This window comes from Buceros rhinoceros, unplaced genomic scaffold, assembly GCF_000710305.1.
Source record: "Buceros rhinoceros silvestris isolate BGI_N320 unplaced genomic scaffold, ASM71030v1 scaffold3037, whole genome shotgun sequence".
NCBI classification, from domain to species: domain Eukaryota; kingdom Metazoa; phylum Chordata; class Aves; order Bucerotiformes; family Bucerotidae; genus Buceros; species Buceros rhinoceros.
The window spans coordinates 58,274-82,804 of NW_010421399.1; the positions used below are offsets into that span (position 1 = coordinate 58,274).

The 24,531-nt window shown below is 39.6% G+C and overlaps 1 protein-coding gene across 3 annotated transcripts; it reads right to left on the bottom strand.

The window, feature by feature from the left end:
• Nucleotides 1–318: 318 nt before the first annotated feature.
• Nucleotides 319–16,922, bottom strand: SPOPL (speckle-type POZ protein-like). Of its 3 annotated transcripts, XR_727818.1 has the most exons (11): nt 16,787–16,922; nt 16,486–16,607; nt 16,058–16,209; nt 11,942–12,069; nt 7,632–7,809; nt 7,482–7,537; nt 5,731–5,853; nt 3,340–3,482; nt 3,202–3,255; nt 608–1,163; nt 336–563 (listed from the first exon to the last, which is right to left on the bottom strand). XR_727818.1 is itself a non-coding variant. In XM_010139633.1 (10 exons), the coding sequence occupies exons 1-10, from the start codon at nt 16,862–16,864 to the stop codon at nt 1,019–1,021; spliced, it is 1,179 nt and encodes a 392-aa protein (XP_010137935.1). In that variant the 5' UTR covers nt 16,865–16,922; the 3' UTR covers nt 489–1,018. The 3 variants fall into 3 exon arrangements, 2 of the variants coding, with proteins under 2 accessions (XP_010137936.1, XP_010137935.1); XM_010139633.1 differs by having other exon boundaries at nt 489–1,163; XM_010139634.1 differs by lacking the exon at nt 3,202–3,255 and having other exon boundaries at nt 319–1,163.
• Between the last annotated feature and the right edge of the window lie 7,609 nt (nt 16,923–24,531).

The following is a 24,531-nucleotide window of genomic DNA, read 5'->3' on the forward strand; positions in this document are numbered from 1 at the left end:
GTGGGCATCTTCAAATGTATCTAAAAAGTTAAGCCACAATTACCTGTACCTCATTAATTCATCAAAAGCAAAATATATATGTACCACACAACATACAAAAGTTACACATTAAAAGTGCATATTTAGAATCCATTTGGCCCATTTCTTCAATTTACATTTGGTCATCCTACACATCCTTTCCTTATCTATGTAACCACACACGGGGATATATTTTTTTCCATATACAACACTATTCTGTTTTCACATTGAACTCGTCACCTCTCATTCAGTTCTGCATTAAATGTAAACTAATGATGGACCATAAAGAAACACATCAAGAGGTTTAGTCTGCGTTTCTTTTTACCGTTTGGACAGCTTTGACACACACACAATAAGCATTACAAACTGTAATGAAAATACATTTTTGGGCCAAACCATTGCATATTTGCCCCCACAAGGAAAAATAAATTATGTTCAAAGCAGTATATTGCCATAAATAGCCTGTAGGCATTTACTGAAGGTAAACAGGCTCTCCCTGTACTGAGCACTTGCCTAGGGTACGTTACGTGCCTCTGGTTCAAGCGCTTTTAACGAGAGGCTAGTTAAAACCTTCCAGTTAGCACAGGACCAAACTATAATCTTTTCTTTTTTTCTTCTGAAAATAATGGAAGATCCCTTTCAAAAATTCATCTTCAGTTATCAACTTTACTGCATTATGGAGCTAGTGCAATCCTGCAGAGCCTAGTCAAAAAGACAAGGCACATTAAAAAATAATAATAAAAAAATCAAGATACATTAGACTATATGGACTAGAGAGTCATTGAAGATAATTTAAGGCCTTTCAGTGAATTAGAGTAATCAGTCTAATTTAAAGCTGAGGATTAAACCATAAATTATCCATCTGAAAAGCAAACAATAGGCTTTTTCAGCTTCTGTTCTGTGGACAAGGATAACAAAAACTCTTGTTATGGTTTGTGAAAACACCTCTGGACATGGAGGAGCAGAGTCAATTCAATTTCTCTAAAGTTCATGGAAGATTTCAGGACTGTTTTAGCCGTTTGCGTGGAATGCCAAACTGTGGACACTGCGCAGACGCCAGTGCGCGAAAGGCCTCGGCTACTAAGTGAGGGTGGGAGTGGATCATGGACTTCCAGCCTGCTGTTTCCATTATGTCTGTTGCTTGGCTGAAAACAGAAGCATTAAGAACAGTCACACAATTTTACAAACCAAATGCACGAAATGCACAGTGGAGAAGGGCAGGCAAGGCAGAACGACTGCAGCTGAGCATTATGAGACGAGACACTGACTGCCCGTAAGGAAAGCAGCGGCAAATTGCTATTTGGGTACATTAACCTCATCACACATAGGACATAGGCTACTTTTTCTGCTCTACTCAGCACGAGCAAGACCTCAGCTAGAGAACTGTGTCCAATACTGGACAACGTGTAAAGATAATCGCCTTGGAATGCTCAGGAAAACAAAGAGCAAAACTAGAAGCAAACGAGGTCTCTTGCAGAGACAAAAAGGAAGGGCAGGCATTATAATCTCATTACACAGAAGGGCATGCTCAGTTTGGGGAGAGAGAATGACAACAAGATGAATCAGCTGAAACTACAGCAAAACGGTGTCGTTCATGTACTAGCAAAAGCCATGAAGACAGATTGGCTGGCTGACTGCAGAACCCTCCAACTTGCAGTTTCGGTAGAGCACACCTGCAAATATCCATTCTTTCTTCAGTATAAGATCATGGACTACATTCAGGATGGATTTCAACGGCCACTGTGGATTTTTAACTAACACCAACAGATCAGCAAGTATCACATTGACATTCCAGAAGATTAAAAACTACGTATTTACTTAATGTATACATTTACTTGGTTTTGTGCAAAAGCATAAAATTCACTCTGCACAGGAAGAATATTACAGTGGTTGGGATACATGCCACATTGTCACAGGGTAATTTTGTAATTACCCCTTATTTGGTACCAACAGCTTGTGCATCAATCCCAAGTTTCCACTGCCCTGCATTTTCAAAAGCCTTTCATATCGTTTCAGGAACACTGTCAAGCAAAGTTAGCGGCTGACCTCTAGACTGTACAATCTCTAAAAAGCCCTTTGTGGATTTCCAATGCAAACCTTTCATCTTCCACTGCAAGTCAGTAAAGGTAAGTGCCCTCAGAAACAATCCCAGAGTTCAGACTCCCTGGTGCCCAGTCAGTCCAGCCACACCATCTCTCATTATTTCCTCCATTTACTGCAGATGCTTTAGCTGAAGCAAAGATGACCAGCACCTTTACTGGCCATTATCCAAGACAGAAGTCAGGTCGCTAAGTTCCAAATCACATGGGAAGGAACACATTAACTAGTTTCCTTTGTTATCTACTCTGACTTACCTTTATTAGTTTCTCTATTGGTGTTTTACTGTTTACCTCCTACCAACCTCTCCCTTGTCCACATCATGCTCCATCATTAGGCCTGGGAAGACTTTTTTTAAGGGAGAAACACTAATTTTAAAGTAACTGGTACAAGATGGCTTTTAACATCCCTGGAGATGCTGATGCTCAGAAATAAGTGCTCTGCTCTCCTTTTACTGTTTCAGCCTACCACTGGCTATTCTGAAGCTGGCTGTCTCTTCTACTCCATGATTCGCTTAGCTGTTCTAAACATACGCCACAATTAGTCCTACAATCTGAGCCACATATTCTCAACCAAATTCCAGTGTAGGCACAAGCACTTTAAGTCAGCCAGATCAGAGGAACCTGACTGACTAGTTGCGTGCCCTCAAGAGTACTAGTACTGGCATGTGGGAAGGTGCACAAACATGTCGCCGCAGGCAAAAAAAGCAAGTGCCCTCCTTTCTTTGGAGATACTGCAGGCTCAGATTGAACTGAGCAAGTCTTAAAACCACACTGGGGTTGTCACTCCTCCAGGCACAGACGTGGTTAGTTAAGAGAGTGGTTTACTTTATAAAGGCTGCTACCACCATCTCTCAGCACTGATTTGCCCCTGGGAGAGGAACAAAAAAAACCAGCTATAGTTACGATCTTACACTGGAGGGCAGTTTAAAGGGGAAGTCACAATAACAACTGGGGTAGCATCTGCGGAATCCTACTTTACTTACAGTCAGGGACTGGCCTCAGTAGTGTGGAAATGAAGCAACAGCTCTAAGCTCAGCAGTCTACTTAGTGTTTGTACAGAACAGCGTGACGCAGGGAAACTTACTTGCTATTCCAGTTTTTCCCATCTTTACACCCAAGTTGTCTAAGAACACTGCACCTGTAAGATAGAACCGTGCTAATATTGCAAAGGTACACAGAGCATAAATACAAATATATTTAGAGTCTCGTAAATATTACTTGCCTGTTAATAAAGTCTATTGCTTGTGCTTTTAACTGTTCAGCGCTGTGCAAATCTGCGAGGATAAGAATGTCAGCAACATTTTCTACCGAGAGGTTACTACAGAGTGCTTCCTCACACATGACCTTCAGCCGTTCCAGTGCATACTGATAAGAGAAAAAACTACACTAATCATTCTTCAAACTCATTCTTTCTACCGTTATCACTACAGTTTTTAAGATAGTTCCAGTCATGAAAATGCTTGGTGCCTCCCAAGATTAACATCAAACCACTGCCAAACAGGTAACTCAAAATTCAATATGCTGCACTGAAGAGTCCTCAAATGGCAAGACACGCATTAGGTCTGACACAAACTGATCAAACGCTTTACTGCAGAACTTTTAGTGAAACAACAAGAATTACTCATTAAGAAGTTTCTATTTTCCTTCAGTTTGGTAAAGGAGGAAGAGCAAGGAAGAGACACGGGCTCTTTATCAAAATTGTCATTACACAGGTTTACATCTCAAAGCGAGGGGCAACAAATTATACAATGGGGAGTTTCATGAAACTGTCCATGGGAATATACATGAGTCTGTCTGCAACCAGCTTGTTACGAATTTAGCCCATTCCCATCTCCGAATTCTTAATTTCTTCCATACCTTTGACAGAGTCTGCCAGAAAACTGATGAAAAATAATTGCATTGCTGTATTATATTTTGCACGAATAAACTGTGCTGCTTTTCTGAAGCATGGCATAGTCCAAACAAGTTTGGTTCAGCTGTATATATTTTTACTGAGATCTTGCCCACCCCATTTAGTTTAGCACTCTTCAGATACAGTTTTCAAGTCTGAAAAAAATTAGACACCTAAGTGGCATATGTTCAAGCTGCCACTCATACACTCGTATAAGCAACTGTTCTAGGCAACAAAGAAATGCTACTTAGGAAAAGTCAAATTATTGTGCTAACATCTCTGTTTCTAGACCCATGCATTTTTTGTTCCATTTTAATACTCTAGTACTCCTCAGGATACCTCTATTTAGAGTAAATAAGTATCAATTATAACAGATCAGTACCTACAAGGTAATACAGCAGTGTAATTAATGTCTTTGGTAATATGCAGAACACTCATTTTTAGATGATTACTTCACATTCAGAAGGAATAGCAGGAAGTTTCCAGCAGTTTTTAACTGTTGGAAAAAGACAGAGGGACCTCCTAGCTCACCATTTTTATTTCCCGGTACTGCAATCATATGCCTGAACCTCATAATACTCTCTACATTTATCAGTTAAGCCCTAAATAAAGGCCAGCATTCACAAAATAACCACTGCACCTGCCTGAGTGTAGTGAACCTTAACAAAACACCATCAGTTTTGAAAGATGAGACACTGACGAGGAGAGGAAAAGAGTAAGAGTGGCAAGTCCCCAAAGCCAGGACAGTGCCAGGTCAAGAGATCTTGAAAAAACACAACACATTAAGTGCCCAGAAAAGAAAAAAAATTGTTTATTGAAATTAACTACTGGGATGACTTATGTTATCTAAAATGACTTCTATTAGGTTTAGTTATGAGAACAGGCAGCTTTCACCACTGACGTTTTACGGAGGTGAATGCACAACCGCTGCAGAAACTGCAAAGGCAGTTTATGAAACTGCCATTCTCTCAGGTGAGAGCGAGACTTTTTCAGTCTACACACACTGAAGTGAGTATCTTCTGGATTCTAAACTACTTATGAGTCCTCAGGGAAAGACAACTGTGTCCCCTCTGAGGACAGCTAACTAAAATCTCAAGCTGTAAAGCTGTGAAGAAAAAACAAGGTCAAGTTTTTTAAAAGTTAGAAAACTGCAAATTATGATATAAAGGGGAATATTCTCGCCTTAATTGCTGCGCTGCTGCAAGTCCCCTCATCTCAAAGAGCCAGAGTAAAAAAAAGTATTTCACAGAGTGACAATTTAGAGAGTAAACAAGATCCCAATACAGAAGAGATGAAAGATTAGAACTATGAAATTTGTAGGGAAGACAAGAAGATGAATGTTCCAAAGTAGCAGTACTTCAGGGAGCACAGTTAATTCAAACACTTGTATAAATCCTCTTCAGGAAAATAAAGATCTGATCTAGGATACACCTCATTCAAGCTGATTTTCCAAATCATATTAATGGCTCCCAGTTTCTATAAAAATTTTGATGGTAAATATAATTAATATCTGAAACATTTCTGGTCAAGAAAGATTTATCAACCTTCTACTGCTAAAATAAAGTCTGTCCTTTCCCATCTTTCTCCATTTCTGATGAGATCTGTTTCTCACATTTAAAAAAATCAAAATATGTATCAATCTGAAAAAAGATATATTTTTTTTTTAGAAGGACATTCCCCAAGCAAACATCAGGTTTGAGAACTAAAAAGTCAGTTACTTACTTTGTCTGCAGCCGCCAACAAATTGTCGGCCATTTTTTCAAGGTTTGGCGCTTTTCCTGTGTAAATGAATCTCATCATTTCTTTAAAAACTTCAGGGTCTACATCATTTATTTCTACACGATTCTGGTAAAGAAGAAGAATCAACAAAAACCTCTGGAATTTAGCTACAACTTTAAAGTGAACATATCAAATATTATCTATATCAAATATCATCTGCAGACATGCTACAAGTTTTCATTTGCCATCCATCATATGAAATCCTTACCAATTTAAGTTAACATTCAACAATATCAAGCAGAAAGTAAATCAAAATGAATAGTTCTTAAAGTCAGGTAGAAATCAGCTGGAAAAGCTTCAGCAATAAGAAGTAATTGCAACTTTTTTTTCCTCAAAAGGTCTAACTCTTGGACAGGCTGTACATCAAAATCAAAGCAGAGTTTCAGGAATATTTAAAAGTGCTGCTGAGTTTCTAACCCAAGAACGACATGCTTGTATCATCAGAAGTCAAAGCAGCAGAGAGAACAAAGTGGGCCACTTTCAGCTCAACTTTAAACACAGCCTATGTTTTGGTCTCAGAATCCACGAAGCAAGCAAAGTGTCACATCTAACTGACATCGCGTAGCTGAAGATCGTCCTAGTAACACTGTAGTACTGCAGGCCTGATCCCACCCTCTAACAGTAGTCCCTGTGAGCCACCAAAGTAGGAAATTATGTCAAAGATGTAGGATCTAGCACCATACTTCTGAATGGAGCGCAGAAATCACAGGCTGTGAGCACAAGATGTGCACGTTCTGGTTTCCTATCCACTGAACTGCAGGCAGTATTTAGGATTAGGGCTGCAACGGAGATTTACTGCTCTCATGAAGATGAAGGCCCCCAGTATGGAACATTAGTGAAGCTGGGGCATGTCCCGGATTTCAGAAATACTAATAAAGTGTTTCAAATATTCCAGTTCTCCCTGTGAAAGTTTCCAGACTGGAGAAGCGCAGGCAAGAAAAATGCCACATTCATGACTCTCCACAGTGCTACCGCACCATAGTCACCTCATGCATTTGTGCACGAGTGGCAGCCTTGCAGCCTCCAAGACTAAGAGATGATCATCTACTACAGTCCTTTAGCGAGCTGATCGTTTCTGGCCTTTTCATGGATTCTGCCTACAACCAATCCATTTTAGAGATTCTCCTTCATGAAAGACACAAGCAACTCCTCGCTGTGAGAGACACCAGATGCATAAAAGCAGAAGCAGCTCTGTGTGCTGACTAAGTAACCATCCACCAAAACACTTGGCAGGTCAAATGCCTGCAGAAACTGGGAATGAAAAGGAGCGCCTCACTGCCTCAGGGATTAACCTGACTCAGAGCTCACCTGTTGTGGCTGTCCTAGCTACCATATGAAATGCTTTTACACACTACAGCGAACTCTTAGTCAAGTCAATCGGCTTACACCAAGGTGTAAGCTAAAGCACACAGGGGCAGAGATGACTAGGTCAATTACATCAGCAGCTAATGTTAAAAAAAACAAGCAATCTAGGGCAGACAATTGCTTGAAAGAACAAATCCTCCAGAACCTCTCCACTGGCAGCCCTGTCCGCTCTTTCTGCGCAAAGAAACCCCAGCAGAACTCACCAGGAGAGCAGCACCTCCGCCACTCATGCACCATCATGCAGTACTTACCTTCCTCAGTTCAGGTTTTCAACTTCCCCTTTTCCAAATGTACAAATATTCCCACGTGAAGTTTTCAGTAAGGCTTACCTTTTTGCTTTCCTCCATTTCATGTTCAAACATTGCATTAAAAACTGGAGATCGTGCTGTAGCAAGAGATGCAAATATTAAATATAATCAAATTTTACACTTTTAGCAATTTTAATTACTCAGTAATAGCAATACAAAAGTAGAAAGTACCTGCAAGGACAGATTTATGAGCTTTGAATTCTTGTCCTCCTACATAAAAACTGCAATCTGTAAATCTTGTTGTTTCCCAGAGATTCCCTAAATCTTCTGCTAGTCGACATTCAGGTACCTTCAAAGTGTTTGTATTAGACTGTCCTGATATATTTACTGAGTCTTGGACCACGCTTACCTAACAGAAAATCACAGCAAGACAACTCCTTCATAACTGAATGCCAATAACAATTAAATTACAGTATCTATTGCTAGAAGTTCAGCAATTGCAAAGCAAAAACAGGGCTGTTTGTGGCATTAGGCCAGAACCATAACCTAATGCCTTTTTTAAGGAACAGAAAACAAATACAGATTCTAATATTGTATATTTATCCAACCAAAACAAGAAAGAGCACAATAGCACATGCCACCTGATAGAAATGCCAAAGTACATACGTTAAGGACAGATACGGTTCTTGGGGTACCAGTGGGATCCAAAAATAAAAGTTAACGCTATTCCAGAGAGAAATTAACAGTTCACCAATCTTCACGCATTTGAGTAAAATATATTTAATATAAAATTCTCAACAGATCATCAGATGACAAGGTCACAGAAAAGTTTCATTAAGTGTAATACACAGAAGTTTTGAATATACGATATACCTAATTTTAATTACAGCGAGTTCATACTTAACCTGCAATGTGATATAACAAACTAAGTTCCTAAACCACAGCTCCTTCATTATTTCATTTTACTGTGTCCACCTGAGGCAGGAAGCATGAGCGATTGTCTTCCAAACAAGATTAAAAGCCGTTACTTTAGAAATAGAAGTCAATGAACTACAAGACATAGTAGGTAACTTCAGTAACGAAATGCATGCTCACATGATGTAATTTTTTTATAGAACTAGTGAAGAAAACTGAAATATGGGCACCTGAAGTGAATATATTGCCATTATTCCCCAAATTCAAGTCTTTCATCTAAGTAGTAAACAGGGCAGCAGCATTCTTTCTTGCTTCTTCTGACGTATCTTTACATACTAAGGCCTTTTAACCAGTATGTTGGGAAAAAAGAAAGGCTCAGCAGGTTTTAGTTCTGTTGTCTGAGAGAATAAAACCTACAGAACGAAGAGCCATTCTATGAGGTCTTGTTCACTGCATCTCCCAAATACAGAATATCAGGATTATATGTGAACAGAAAACACTGATACTGTTAAGATCAGTGCTTGTTTGATTTCCAGAGGCACAGCATCTGGAATAAATCTGACACAAAGCAAAAATAGCACAGCTAAGCTTCACAGAAAGTCGGAGCACTGCAAACCAAACTCCAGATCAGAAGAGGAGGATGATCCAATTAAAACAGCAGCTTGGGGATTTGAATCATTGCCTAATTCCCTGTTTCATCCCATATCCCCTTGCGATTCTAAGAAATTCCTTTACATTCTTCCACCTTTTAAAGGAAAAAAAAAAAAATCAGCCCAAAGCGCTGCTGAATTTCACTTTCACAGTAAGACCACACATCTACAACACTGAAAAAATCCACCGAGCTGCTGTGCGCTCTACCTCAGCTCATACACGCAGAGTGATGTCAGGAGATATACATACACACAGATGGAATTTTAGCTCAGCAAAGCTACTCATCTCTTGCAAAGGAGAGTTCTGCTTCTCCAGAACCTTGACTCAAAGGTCAGGATCCGAGCTGTCCACACAGCGTCCTCGCCAGCAACAGAGATTGCCTAGGAATGTCATCTACCCATTCTCTGTGCGTACTTAAACTGATCTGTGATCTTCAAAGCTTTTATTTCAGAATGATATGCAACACATCAATTTTCTATGAGCCACCCTTTTAAGATATAACCCAGGAAAAACTTGACTTCAAGTCTCCTCCACCCGAGAGGCCTGGCATGTATTGTCTATACACAGTAACAGCTTTTCAGAGTCCAAATACAAACACTTAGAGGGGACTGATACTCTTGATCTCGCTTGTCCAGGTGGTATCCTTACAGTCCTCCTTATCCTAAACTCAAGATGATAAGACCATGTTGGAACTGATAGCAAACAATCTCTTCAATAGTAGCAACCTAGTCAGGGTTCCCAGGTACTCCAGAGCGTCTGATCTACTTCACTTCTCAGAAAGCTATCGGACACACAGCTTTTGCGCAGCACACACGCTTCAGGGGCGCAGCTCAGTTCGCAGTGCATTCTCTCATTCACAGGGTAGATAAAAATGGATAAACAAGGAATTGAACAAGTTCTGCATGTGATGACAGTGAATGCGTATCATTTCCTTGGTTCTGAATCTGTGGAGGTCTAATAGCATAGATGATGCTCCAGACTACTCTCAAGCTAAGCTGTGGAAACACTCACAGGAAAAATATTCCTGCAGAGAATCCCTATTAGCAAATGAAAATACTTGCAAGGCTGCAGCAATTTCAGATTACATGGAAAGTGAGACCTCAGTGAAACAGAGATCAGTTTGCTTAAAAAAATAAAATTACGAAGTTGTATTTAATCAGTAAGTTGCTTGTTGGGTACAACACCGGACTTTGCAAAGTATTTAACCCAACAACCCTTCAACTTCCAATCCAAGGAGATATCCAACTGATCTTGAGAACACCTGGCAACGCAGAAAGATACCTTTGCTGCCAAGAAAGGCCAAATAATCCTCTGCAACTCAACAGGGAGAAAAGATGAGCCGACCAGCACTGCTGGTACTCAATAAATAAAAAAGTACTTTTCTAAATACCTGCTGTATCTGGTTAAGTTCTATCAAGCCAAGTACAATATAGTTTGAAGCAGTGGTAAATCGATCTTCCAACTAGGATACAAGTAGGAAGGCAAGAACAGGAATTAGAACTTAAGTTTTAAAAGGACAAAAACTTCAAACTTGTCTATAGAAACAGGTCCTTTGAACAACACCTATTATTCCTAAGGACAGCTGAAGAGCTGGAAGAACACATCAAAGAAACAAACTTTAAATTTATTTGGATTTCCAATTTTTTTCTTCAGCCTGAAACAAGACAGAATTTATTTCGATATGCTCATTGTGCACACCTAAACATTGTACTTGCTTCAGCCTTTATAATCAGAGTAGGTCAAACACTTCACAAAAGCCACTCACATTAAAACATCAGTTAAATTTTAGCATTAAAATTTAATTAACATTATTTCTCTCTGGAAAATTCAGTGTTTGTTCAATTTATTTTTAAACAAACTTTACTTCTAGAATTAGTGACCTAGTTCCAAAACCAAAGGCTATTTTTAAGAGCTGTTCATTTATAAAGTATTCATTACAAAGAAAACTTAAAATGAGAGAATACTCAAGTATCTTTACAGAACTGTAGAACACGCGTTACATCTGCTTTTATCACCCAAATAATTGTATTCATAACAAATTTATGATGTGGCTAATTTAACTTGTCTAAGGGAAAATAAGATGCACTATATTTGCAATATCTAGTCTCAGGGGCCACATTTCAATTATTCTTCCTACGCAGCATAATGGTATATAATTAAATTGTAATCTTGCCAAGACAATTTTACACATTTCCTGTAAATACACAGATCAAAGCAAACTTACTAGCAGTTAGAGCATCTATCATCCTCCTAAGTCACTAATCACTTTAGAGCAGCAATGATAACCAGCCAACGTAGATTTAACTTTCACTGCACTGACATTGCAACTTTCTCTAGTTTCCATTTTTAACACCGAGTGAGCGTTTTACTGAATTTTAATATGACAATTTAGGTTACCACCATCACTGATATTATAGCCGTCCTGCTACAGGACAGTGGCATTGGTTGGGAAAACAGAATGTAACCGCTAGTATAAAGTGTCTCATTTCCTGGAAAGACGTGTCCATTGGTTAAAGCCATCAGTTATGATCTTACAGGAACAGAGACTCTGACAGGTTTGGGTTTTTTTAATAACACAAACCAGCACGTAGATCCTTCCTTTTGCTTATCCAGTGAAAAACAATCCTCTAATCCATACAACTTCTTTAAATAAAAGTGACCTCAGTAAAACAGTACTATGGATGGCACGCATCAGCCACCTATTGCATAAACAACTCTACAGTCAGCTCTAAGGGAGAAGACCAACAGTTACAAGTGATCAATTCAGACTTACTCTACTCTTCAGTATACAAATATCAAAAAAGAAAACAAAATACTATGCAGACAGAGCAAGTAAACATGTATTTTACCATATTTACAGTTTACAGAAGACAACTTTTATAGCTTATTACCATTTAAAATCATCATAAAACACTATTTATTAGAGCAGAAAACATTTTATGTAGAAGTTTACCGCTTTAAAAACCTATACCCACCTCACAGAATAATGTAAGCTTGTCATCTGGTAGAAGACCATTAGCTTCATCTAGTAAAAAATCTCTTCGGATAAATTTCTTAAACCCCCAGTCCTTGCCTTGCACAAATCGATATGCTCTTTGGCTTTCTGATAAAAAACAGTTATGTACAAATAAAGCAAGTTAAATAAAAATATTAACAGATAACAACACCTCAATTCTATATTATGTGTTAATCAAAAAATGAATCCATTTAGAACACTTGGATCACGTTACTTTAGAAAACCCACAGCTGATTAAAATGTTTTTAAACTTTGTAGTGTTATTTTAGAAAACGCTTGATAGTAGAGCGCAATTTGCAATTCAAACCGTACCACCTCCTGAGATGTTATCTTAGGCACCAACCAGCAACAGAGGAGTTTTTCAGTTAATGTTTAAGATTGCCAGTGTGTCAAAACAGAAACTGTTCACAGGGAAGTGCCACTACAATGAGTTTGTCACCACAAGTGCATTCTGACAACACTCCGCCAGTTGTCATAACAATCTGTTTTGACTTCTTCCTGAAATGGAAAATCTGGTTTCACAGGTGGAAATTATTTTGAAACACAGTAAAAGCATTTAAAAAAGCAAAACAGAAATAAAATCTTTCAAGTAGCAAACTATTTTTCTGCTCATAAAAGATGTTGATTGTATTTACCTTTTAGCCATAGTGAAGAGAATTTTTAATTCATTAGATTTGCTATGACCAGACAATCCCTTTTATCCAGTTCTAATGTTCACAGCCCACAAAAGGGTTCCCAAGGTCATATTAGAGCAAATCCATGTAATTCGGTAAGATTACTTATTTTACATGACACTGTAAGGTGGCCACTTGCTCCACAAGCTGGAGCACAGGAAAGAGCACCAGATACTTTTAACTAAAAACACAGAAAAGAGGTTTTTGGGGAATGGCTTTGAGAATATGTCGAATAAACCATATTCTGAATTACATTTAGAAAGATGGTTCAAAATGAAGACAGCATGAATAGTTCTGAAATAAGACCAGAGGAGGGAGGGGGAGGGAATCTCAAGAAGAGTTTAAGACAGAACTTTTCGTTCATTCCAAAAAAGCTGGGCAAGAAACACGTCGCCATTTCATTTGCTGTATGGAGAGCCTTCTGGAGAGCAATTTAGACGTTTAAGTCACAAGATTTTTTATAAAACAAAGTGTTTTTCATGACAGAATCTGTTAAAGTATGATTTCTTCTACAACATCCAAAATAAAGACATCACAAAATTCAGACTTCTCCACACTAGTTAATGTGGCAGCATCACTGGAACAGACTCCACCATGTAACATGCTGCATGTGTTAGAAAATACACCTGGATAATACATTGTCCTCATTGCCAATAGCTGGAAAAATTATATTTGCAACAGTTTTTCACTAGAACTAGATCAAGCAAAATATATCGTACAGGTTTTGATTGTATTTTTTTGAAAACAATGAAGAACAACCCAGGAATTGACAGTACAGGAGCTGTCTCCAGCCCTGTCACTTTATCACACTCACATCTTTAAAGAAAAACTTCCCTTACCCATGCACAACAGCAGAGGGAAGTGCACTTCAGTAAGTGCACTGTGGGCTTTGGGGGCGACAGAACAGACACAGAACACTGTTCACATCTTTAAATCTATATGCCAAGGAAGAAAAATTGCCTGTTTAAAAAGATATTATTTATGTTTTTTTGGCATCTGGATTTGTGTTTTCACATCTTTACCTGCTTGCCAAAAACTCAAGAAACTTTATGAAACCGAATAAAAAAATCAAATCAGAAAATCACATTTTAGAAAAAAAGTTCAGAAATTTCTTCTCTAGATTTTTTATTCTGCAGACTTACATTTTACTGTTATCAGGGAGAACCAGTGTTAACTCTCTGGAATTAAGTGATCAATAGCAATTTAAGTATATGAAACCACAAAAATAAAGCAGCATTAAGTATAAATATATTTCTTCTTCCTAAAGTTAAAATGTTAGTTCATTACCTATTTTATACACAGCATCACTTGAAGCAGCAGCCTATGCATGAATTATCAATTTACACAGGACATGTAAAGGCAGGCATCATTACACTGTATAAATAAAAAGAGAGCATCTCCAGAAGCAGATGGTAAATGGCTGGGAAGTCCAAGAAGTAAGATTTCTTTTGGTACCTTCCCAAAATGAAAATATGTTTATAACTCCTCTAGTGCCAAATACAGGACAGCGACTGTTGCAGAAACTGAAGACACATCTACTCAACTGATCTGAGGGTTTCAGCACTTGGCGATTTTTAGCCTTTAAAGTTGCACTTGGCAAATAACCTTCAGATTCTCAAAATCCTTCCATCCTACGTTGCATGTCCCTCGTTCAGGGCAGCATTACAAAGAAAGCTCTCACAGATTTTCTGGGAAATCAGCACAACTGAGTGCCTCCCTGAAGTGCCCGTAAACACACCCAGGCAGAATGGGGAAGAAACAGGAGGAACTAAGAGTTCTGCGTGCAGTTACAGGGGTACGATCTCCGTGGCCTCACAGAGATGTGGTGGGATAGCTTACACAACTGCTGAGCTGCAGTGGATGGGTACAAGCTCTTCAGGGAGACCAGGCCAGGAAGGTGAGGCAAGGGAGCTGCCCTTCGTGTGAGAAGGGAAGGTGCAGAGCTCTGCCTTGCGATGGCTGATGAGCCAGCTGAGAGCTTACGGGTCTGGGGCAGGCCACAATGAGACATGGGCTCAGTGCCTGCTACAGAGCTGCTGATCAGGAAGAAACAGGTGACTGGTGATTGGGGTTCCGGTGGATAACAAATGAACGGGAACCAGCAATGAACCCCTAAGGCAAAAAGAGGACCAGCAGCATCTGGTTGCCCAGATAAGTTGTGAAGCCTCCGTCCCTGGAGATATTCCAAGTATGACAGGTCCCAAGCTGACCCTGCTTTCAGCAGGGGGTTTGGACTAGACAGCCTCCAGAGGTCCCTTACAACCTCCACAATCCCGTGATTCTACAATTATCTCAAAATGTTTTTTGATGCACACACTGCAATTTCATTTACCTACATACAACAACCCATTGCTGGACTGGAAGACTGTGTCAACCCAAAAGCCATGATCCACCAAATGTATAAAAGCATAGCTTTGTTCATACAAGCTCCAGAACCAGGGGGCTTGAAGGGATTGAAGCAACCAAGTAGAAGAGGATAAACAGAGTGAAACAGATACATTTGCTTCCCTTCCAAAAAGTCCAGCCATTTAATTTTCAGATTTAAACTCAGTTTTGTGGATTTACTTTAAGGGCTACAGGTGGGCCTAGTTACATAAGGAGAAAGTACCATGGACTTTGGGTACGAGTACTAGAGAACTACGTGTTTTTCCAAGAAATTCAGAACTTGCAACAGAACAAACCCTGCAAGATCTCTTCAGCCCTGGACTAGGAGGATGGAAGAGAAGTAGACAGATTCTTCATATACTGGGCTGGCAACAGGACAAACTCAGTGCAGGCCAATATTAAATTACACATTTGCATGAAAATTCCAACTTTCCCCAAAAGTGTTTCCAGTGAGGTTGTGCTTAAGTTTGAAACTAAGAGCCACACATTTGTCATGCTGAGAAGGCAATTAAATCAGATCACCAATTATTTCAAAATCTTCTAATTCCTTTGGTACATGGCTCTCGTTTTTAAACTAATTACAGCGAAAATCAGATGAAATAGACCAAAACATTGTAAAGGAGCGTCTCAGAAATAAAAAACAGCCATGCATGTCTATCCTAATTAACTACAGAAATCAAATACTTCCACTGTAGCTAGAAACAAGCAAATATGTCTCTACTAAGAGGAAGCAAGAATTATCTGGTAGAAAGCTAAGTGACAAGAATCTGGAGTGACAGCAGTTAGTACTGTGCTGTAATTCAAACGGCTCAGGATAGAATTAATAGAGCTCAGTGATCAGAAGTGTGTGAAATGTGAACAAGATTTTTAATTAAGTTTTTAGAAAGACATTAAAAAAAGATATTTTGAAGTTTATCCCAATGTTAAATTCTGTTCTCAACTGAAAAAAACTACACCACTCATTTTCTTTGGGACATGCTTACAGCTCCACTCACGACACATTAAGGTTCCCTTACCCATTGCTTTCGTTTCTTCTCTTTTAGCATTCAGCAAGGAAAATTTGAATTTTGCTCTGACTTCACTTTTTGGACAACTGACTAAAAGCAAATATAATGACAGGTAGTCTTTGCTTTCATCATCTAATCCCTTTGGATTCACTCTCAGGCACCTGAAAGAAATGCAGAAATTGTACATTTTTAAATCGCACCCAGAATAAACTCAGAAATGTTTTTATAAGATACAATGATACACGCGACCGAAACAAACATTTTCCTTATGAGTTGTTGAAACTTTGAACTTAGAGCCAATCCACACCTATAGTAAAACTTTTACAAATGTCCGAGTTTTAATATCTGTTTGCAATTTAACTTCACAACTTGTGAGCGAGGGGGAAGAAAGCAACAAACTACATAAAACAAAGCAGTTGCTAGAATAAAGCCCTTACCACTTCATTTTGTCATTCGGCCCTGATGAAAAGGTAGAACTCTTTAAAACTTCACCCATCTCTTCTCGGCAAAAACTGAAGTTATTAATGGTCCACATGTAGGAAAATTTTACTACTTTAACCTGAACAAAAGATGTAGAACATGTCAATAAAATTTAACTTACATATCAAGCATTAACTATGAGAACTAATTAGACTGTCAGCACAACTCGATAATTTTAGGTTTTTTTTGTTGTTTTGGTTTTGTTTTTTTTTTTTAAATACAACTAGAAAATACAGCCATTGGAATTTATGTAATTACCTGTGTGTAACACCAACTTTCAGCCACAGGTCCACCGGACATCTCCCCAGGAGGAGGCGGGGTGGGAACCCTTGACATTGCCACTTATTGCAGGTTTACAGTATCAAGGTAGCAATCCAAACTTCAGTAATTCTCCTAAAAAAAGAACGTAATTCATCTTTTATTCACCCCTTTAAGTGTGAAAACAATCCATATGTTGATATCCATATGACTGTGTTTACTAAATGATGCATCTGAAGATGAAATGCAAGAAGAGGACAATGGCTTTGCTCTTTAGACAAGCCGGGTGTCACATTAATGACCACTTCCACTCACAATCTGCCCGCAGAATCCTCATGCAATACGTTATAAAAGCAAGAGCCTGTGCACCATACCACAAACACCACCATTTCAACATGGCCTTTGCAAATTATCACCTTGACTGCTCCAGTCATGTTATAACTTTCTTCAGGTCCTTCTCCTTTGATTTGGACCTTAACTAGAACCTTGCGAGCACTCAATTATTAGTATGAAGGACTCAGTCGTCCACGCAGTCCTGGAAGAGCACCCAGCCACCTGGGGGTAGAACAGCTTCAAACACCCCTGGGATTTCTCAAGAGAAGGTAAGAAATTCAGCTTGCATTTAAAGTTGTGTTTTCTTCACACATCTTTCATAGTTGCCTGGTATCTTTAGTACCAACAGATTCAACTGAAGAGCTATAATCACCACAACCACGCGCTTGTTCTCTACCAAAGCACAAAGCTGAAAACAGTAAATCAACTCACCATCTCTGGAAAACTTAGTAATAGCAAATAATGCAATTTTATTATGGATTATCACTTATCAGAGCACTATGCGCTCTCCTGCCTATCAAATTGAGTCACATGCCCAGACCCATCACACCTAGCTAGACACGTAACTGTCAGCCTACTGGCACCAGCCTCCACACACAGCTAGGGAAAGGCGGCGGGCCTGCCAGAGAGCAGCTCTGGGTTACCGAGTTGACTATCCTTCAGGTACAGTCTCCTGTCACCTTTAGACAGGCTCCTGCCAGAAGCACAGCTTCTCACTTAAACAGCTCCATTAAGTTGATAAAAAGAAGTGAAATGAACCCTGATCAAACCAGATGACAGTCATAATTGCTTCTGCCACAAAACATTTTCTCTCTTAGCACAGAAGGTTTCTTTAAACATCTCCTGCTATTGCTAAAGCAAGATCAGAAGACTATAATCTTCCTGCAACATTTAAGTGCTTCGCCACATAGGTCTACTTGTCACAGAGTAGCATTAACTGTCTTACTCAAAAGATGTGACTGCGCTGCACTGAAGTTGGAACTCCTCCTTCAGGGATGGGTAACACGTAGAAACAAAGTTCTGTGAAAACACTGTAAGAAGATGCTGTAAGACCACATGCAATTCAGTCACCATATGAACAAGTTTATTATTGCTATGGGAAGAAAAATTCTCTGGGAGTCGCTCCGATCCTTAGTGGAGGTGCCTTTCTGGTACCTCTTGTCACTCACTTGTCCTTCCACATTAATGCTGCTGACATGGGAATCGCTCTGCATCATGGATGTATAAAACGTTGAAAACAAAACTAATTCTCGGGTTTTATCAGATGAGGAGATGCTGTATAATCAAATCCCTTAATGGATTTCTAAGATACCCATGACAAGATGGAAAAAAAAGAAATCATTTAATAGCTCTCCTCCAAGATATGGATAATTGAGACATTCAAGTGTAATCACAAATACAATTCAGCTGCCTCTCCTAAGTGACTTTTCTTGCCAAATAAAACTTGTATTTATGGCACTCTTCAGTACTTAATTAGTACTTTCCATAAATGAAAACTAGTAACAAACAGCCACTCAAATCCAAGATAATGGAACTTGTTTGCCCCGTATTTTTTTAAGCAGGAACCGCATGTATTGCAGAAGCTGCGTTTACATACATTTTGTTTACAGGTTTACAACTGATTGTCTATACAGAACCACCCACAGTAAAATTCCTGGGAAGGCTCTATGCGAACATCCTTCTTTCACAAAGCAAATATTAGTACTTATATTACCATTACTTCTGGAAGCACATCCTGTTCAATGGTAACAACTGAAGCTGCTACCCAAAACCGTGATGGATTTTATACAGAACCATATCCTGAAAGTGTTAGACCAGCTTACCTCAGCCTTACTGAACCTGTTTGTTTTTCTTCAATTCTCCAAGGCTAAACCCGAGAAGCAGCACAGCCCATTCCTGATTATGCATTCTGAAATGCACAAAACTGTCTCAGCTCTAATCTGTTCTTCAATTCTTTCAGTCCATTAGGCCAGTCAGCTCCCAGTAACCACAAAGGAGCAGCAGATCTGAGCCAAATTTGCTCTGAAGTGGTCTCTAAACCGAAAAAGGCTGAAAATAACTGCTCTATAGTATTCTCCTTAGAAAGTGTCCAGTGACCTTTACCAGCTACCCGTAGTTATCTGTCTCCTCCTGTCTCACAGCTAAATCAGCTTAATTCACTAAGAATTTAACTCTAAGCAAAGGTTGTCATTTTCAATTATTTTCAGGTCCGTCTGCTGCCTTGCCTCTGTACCCAGGGCATTCGTACTTCAGAGGCTGCTTCCACCTGCTGCGTGGCTTTTAGTATTTATTTCAGGTTCTGACAGAAGCCATGACTTTACATAAGTACACTTTCCAGACCCTTCTGAATAGCTTCAGCTTTTTGTAAAGGCTCCCAATACAGCATTAAGACCAGACAACTGATTTTCATAAGCTCCTGATAAGTCTTTGAGGAACAGATAAGTGAGACACAAAACTCACTTTTTTTGGCATGGATTTATGAAGCAAATCAAATTTTTAGATTGAGAAAACTAGGAGAAAGCAGTTGCTTTGAATAGTTCGATACCATACTGGGAGTCTGCATTGAAGAACAATCCTTTTTATTTTTTAATATGCTCAGCTGTATAATTTTTAAAAAAAGTAAGAAATGAATCAACAACAAATTGAACAATGGAAAACAAATAAACAGAGCGTCAGGTGCTCTGCTAAGACACTCCGAAAGACCGCCAGAGAACAGCAGGGAAACAGTTTAGCAGCACTGCTGATCTGCCCCTTGCTTAATCCATTAATCAGGATTTGGGGGGGGACATTTACCAAAACTACAGAGTGGAAGAGAACACAAGCTTCAAAGATGCTATCCTGAAGTGTAGGAGTTTGGGGAAGGAAGGATTTTTCTGGTCCCCGGGCTGACACCCAGACCAAGCAGGCTCTTGCATGGCTCACCCGCTTCATGCAACCACCAGTGGTTACCAGGGCAAAGTGAACCCCCAAGGGCAGACTGGAGGGCAGAAGAAAGATGCACGTAGTGTTTGTCCTGCATACTCCGCTTGGGGAGAAGACTAAACACTACTTGAAGAAATGTTTATGAATCATTGATTAGCCACTGCCATCAGCTCTGACAAAAAGGTTTTTCAAGTATCAAACCCTCATCACAGCCTATTAGATCAAATGGTTGGAAACAGATGGAGCTGCAGCTCACGGAGCCATTCTGAGAATTACTGGGCAGAATTAAATCAATGGAGTGCAGGAAAACAGGCCTGTTATCTGCAGGACAAAGCAATTTAGAGGGACAATCATCATGCAAGAACCTGCACTTGTTCCTGTGCGGGCTATCTTGAACAAAGCACTGGCGGCGACAGGACATGATCAGGTAATACCATCGAGTTTTCGAGCAATGCCATACCTGTCTGGATATGGCTTCACCAACCGGTCAGCACGGCCACTGTGCCAGGCAGAAGTCTCTGACCAGAGGAAACATGCACTAGGAACAGTAAAACCAGCTTTAACAGATGACGGCAAAAGAAGCTTCTGGCTTTCACGAGGGAAGTGAGAGGTGTTTTACAGGGTGTCAGGCACCTTCGTTGTTTGGTTGGTTTTTTTAATGAAGTGATATATCCACACTGATTGTGGTGCAGCAGTCAGCTATCATTTTACTCTGTTTGCTTTCATTCTCTTACTTCAAAAGACAGAAGAAAAACTCAAGGGTATTTTACTTAGCCTGTACTCCCAGACCCCAAACACGATGGGCTCAGTACTCTTGCTGGTCTCTTACAGAAGGTATTGTCTCACTTGCTACTCACTCTGCCAAACAGAGCAGTCTCTGTTAAATCAGGATCTTCACGGGGCTGAGTACTACCTGCAGTGCAGTGGTGGCCAAGGAGGCAGAGAGAACATGAAAAACAGGAATTTCTCAGAGTACATTTTGTTTAGGAATCAACTGAAGTACTCTCCTAGTCAAACAAATGCTTGCGCTAAGCTTCAAGCCATCCGAAGCTGATTATCACAAATTAATTACCTGCACAGAGCGTAAAGGCAGCATGGGCTATCATCCATAAATTGGATTTACACAAAATTGCATCAAAAGCTGTATCAGCTCTCCTTTTTCCTAACTTAGAAGAAAAGATCTTAAGATTCAAAGCTACTTCATACATCATCAACAGAACATGAGTTTCAAACATATTACCTTGTTTCCCTTCCCCAAAATTGAATGTTTGTCAAGTTACTTTTCAACTTCTTGGAGCTGGACAAGAACACATTCCCAGTCTCTTACATCTTGTGTTGGAATCATCTCAACAACTTTTCACTGAAAAAAAGCTCATTAAGAAAGTAACACATGCCTAAAAACACACAAAGAGGAATTTTCTACTCCCCCAATAATAAACCCGCAAAACTCCTCATAAACCTATTTGACGAATTGCCCCCAGCATTAACATGTCCTGTTGCCAGCACTCACATCTAAGAGTGGAAGCGCAGTGTAACTACACCCGAACAGCTCTTTCGGAGCGGTAACATTGGGACAGGTGCACACAAGGAGGTGTGTGTGTTAACCAGTCTCACGGCAACGGTCTGTCTTTGTGTTTCAACAAGGTGTTACGGCCGACGAACTACCAGCTCGGTAACTGTCTTGCAGGGTATTCAACACACCGCAAAAGTCAAATCCAGCCTGACAGAACCTGACCTGCAGGTTGGTTCACAAAGCGAATCGGTGACCCTCTCCTGCTCTCTCAGGAGCAGGTTGTGAGTCCGATGACTGGTTCCTGCCGATCCTCTCACCTCCATGATCAAACTGTGCCAAAATATGGCCAGACTGAGAGGGAAACATCACAGGACTTCCAACCTATCATCACATGATATAACTGAACAAGAGTAAGTTGGGCACGGCGTGGACTTATTCTCAAGTCTTGTCCAGAAACTGAGTAACAAAGGAACGTTTAAGAGTAATGTCATGGTGCACTTCCAAACCATGACTGCACGGAGTCTCCGCAATGCCCCGGAAAGAGGCCTGTCCTGCCTGAAACATCAAACATCTCGAGCCAACAAACTACATCATCAAGCATTGAAGAGCTAATGTAAAAGTTACAGGAAGTTACTGTCTGAGAGTGACCGATGCTAATACTATTTAGCAGTCGCTAAAGAAAGCCTAATAAATGACCGTGTTGACAAATCCTACATGTGTGTGTTGCATATTCCCTTTGAATGGCGACAGGCTTTTCCTGAACAGCGCTGAACACTTCAAGAAATGCAGAGGTGTTATGAATTAACTTTTTTTTTTTTCTTTCTCCTCTGGAAACAGTGCTATTTCATCACTGGCTGAGATAGAAGATCCCCTTCTGAAGGTTAACTGGCAAATAACACCCTGCTCCTCCGTCCTCTTTATTCCTAGTAAATACATAATTCAGAAACCAACTGTAGTTTGTCTAATTGTACAGCCAAAACCTTGGGTTTTTAAAAAATCTGAAAGGAATACCCCTTCCATTCAATAAAATCAGTTTCCAAAACCCCATTCAAAACAAACTTGCTCATAGCTACAGATACTGATTTCATTTCTTCTCATTAAATGATCATCAGTGAATAAAGTAGTATCTATTATAAGTAATATCTAAGTATTATATATAATACCATCCATTAATGCTTCTTAATCCAGAAATCTGTATTCTTTTTTATATTACTGAAGAGGCAAGTTCTTGGGGAAAATATTGAATTGCTTTAAGGTTCACCATCACTTGAGTTCTTGGGTGAGGGAATGCATACATATGAAGCTAAAAAAGGAGGAAACAAATGAACCAGATCCAAATGGTTACATCTTTAGTGACAGGCATTTTAAGGATCAAGACTAAGCAACTTTTGCACCCCCTCAACTGAAGCAATGCTCTGGTTAACTTGTATCATCCTAGGTAGCATCAACTTAGGAAGGCCAAAGTGTTTCAGAGCCAAGAGAGCCCCTTTCTTGGTCACACAAAGACTTGTGTAATAGCTACTCATCACCCGGGTCATGCTTCTTCAGCAGCATGAAAATTCTGTGGCTGATTAAACGTGGTTCAAATCCACACACATTACCTTTCTAGCTGAATCTCAGGGACTTAAAATATCCAGCTGAAGAGAGAAATTTACCATTTCTTTCTTGTTTAGAGTTTGTCTTGTAAGCCAACAATGCTTACAGAAATTCTTAAGACTTTACTAGTAGAAAAAGATGGGACCATTTCCTAATGAGCAGGTTTTGCATCTCTCAGCAACTGATCTTCCTGAAAGAACTGATGCATATTTCCTATATAGCTAACTATTAAACTAAATTTTCTGCTGGATGACACACAACACAATAACAGAAATTTGAAAGATCTATTAAGCTTAGTCAGTTTTCCAATTTTTCCAGTATCATCACTTGCTTCTCCAAAAACAGACTCAAGATATACCTAGAAAATTTAAACACAGTGTTTAGTATTTATTGAATTTAATTCCTATCACTGCAACATTGCAGTGTTGGTAATACTGTTCACTCAACTTCAGACACGTATATACACCCTACTAAGTCAGCAAAGTATAGGTTGAGGATATAGTACATTTTACATTATTTGTAGTACTTCTATCATACAAAATGTTGCCTTTTCAGGGCAAGCGGAAGGGAACAGCAGTTGGGCTATGCACAGGAAAACCCTGTGACGCTTACTGAAGAAGTGAAAGGATTATAATAATTCTAAAAAAACCCCAAACCCTTCCTTTGAACATAGTATTAGAAAATGCTTACTTAACTATGTGTTTGCTCTGGAATCACACAATTGCAACGGAGTTTACACAACCCTAAACCAGCTTTGGGGCTTAAATCATAAGCTATAGCTGCTCCCTTCTACATGCTTCAAGCTTAAGATCTCGCCCTCACCAGTCACCAGCTCTGCTGGAAACTACCTCCCGGCCAGAAGAAACAGCCACACTTCAGCACTCGTGAGTTAATTCACGGCCCTCCCTGAAGTTCTGCAGTGAGAATAAATATTACCCTGGACTGGACCGTGACAACTGAGAAACTACATATACATCCCCTGTCACCCATACTCCAGGGACAGTAAAATTCCAGCAGAGATCGGGCAGGCAGCTGGGGTCAGAGACATTTTAAAATAGCTGCAACTAAGACTCCAGAACTTAAAAGCATATCCAAAGGTGGTTCCAGCATACCAAGGTGGTTCCAGCAGAAAAGCCCCAGCAAGGCAAAACCCAGCACCTGTGAAATGTCAGCAGCTCAAAATCAGCAAGATTATACTATCAGTTGTAAAAACTGCAAAGCTGAGTACATGTAGTTTTCAGGCTCTTTCTTTCCTATCTTAAGCCTTTGAAAACTGAAGTCAAATTTTACCTCACCTGAGAAAACTTAGTGCCCAGAAGAGCTTGAACTGTAACATCAGCCAAGCTTATTAATAAAAATCCCACAGCGTTAACCTTGTATT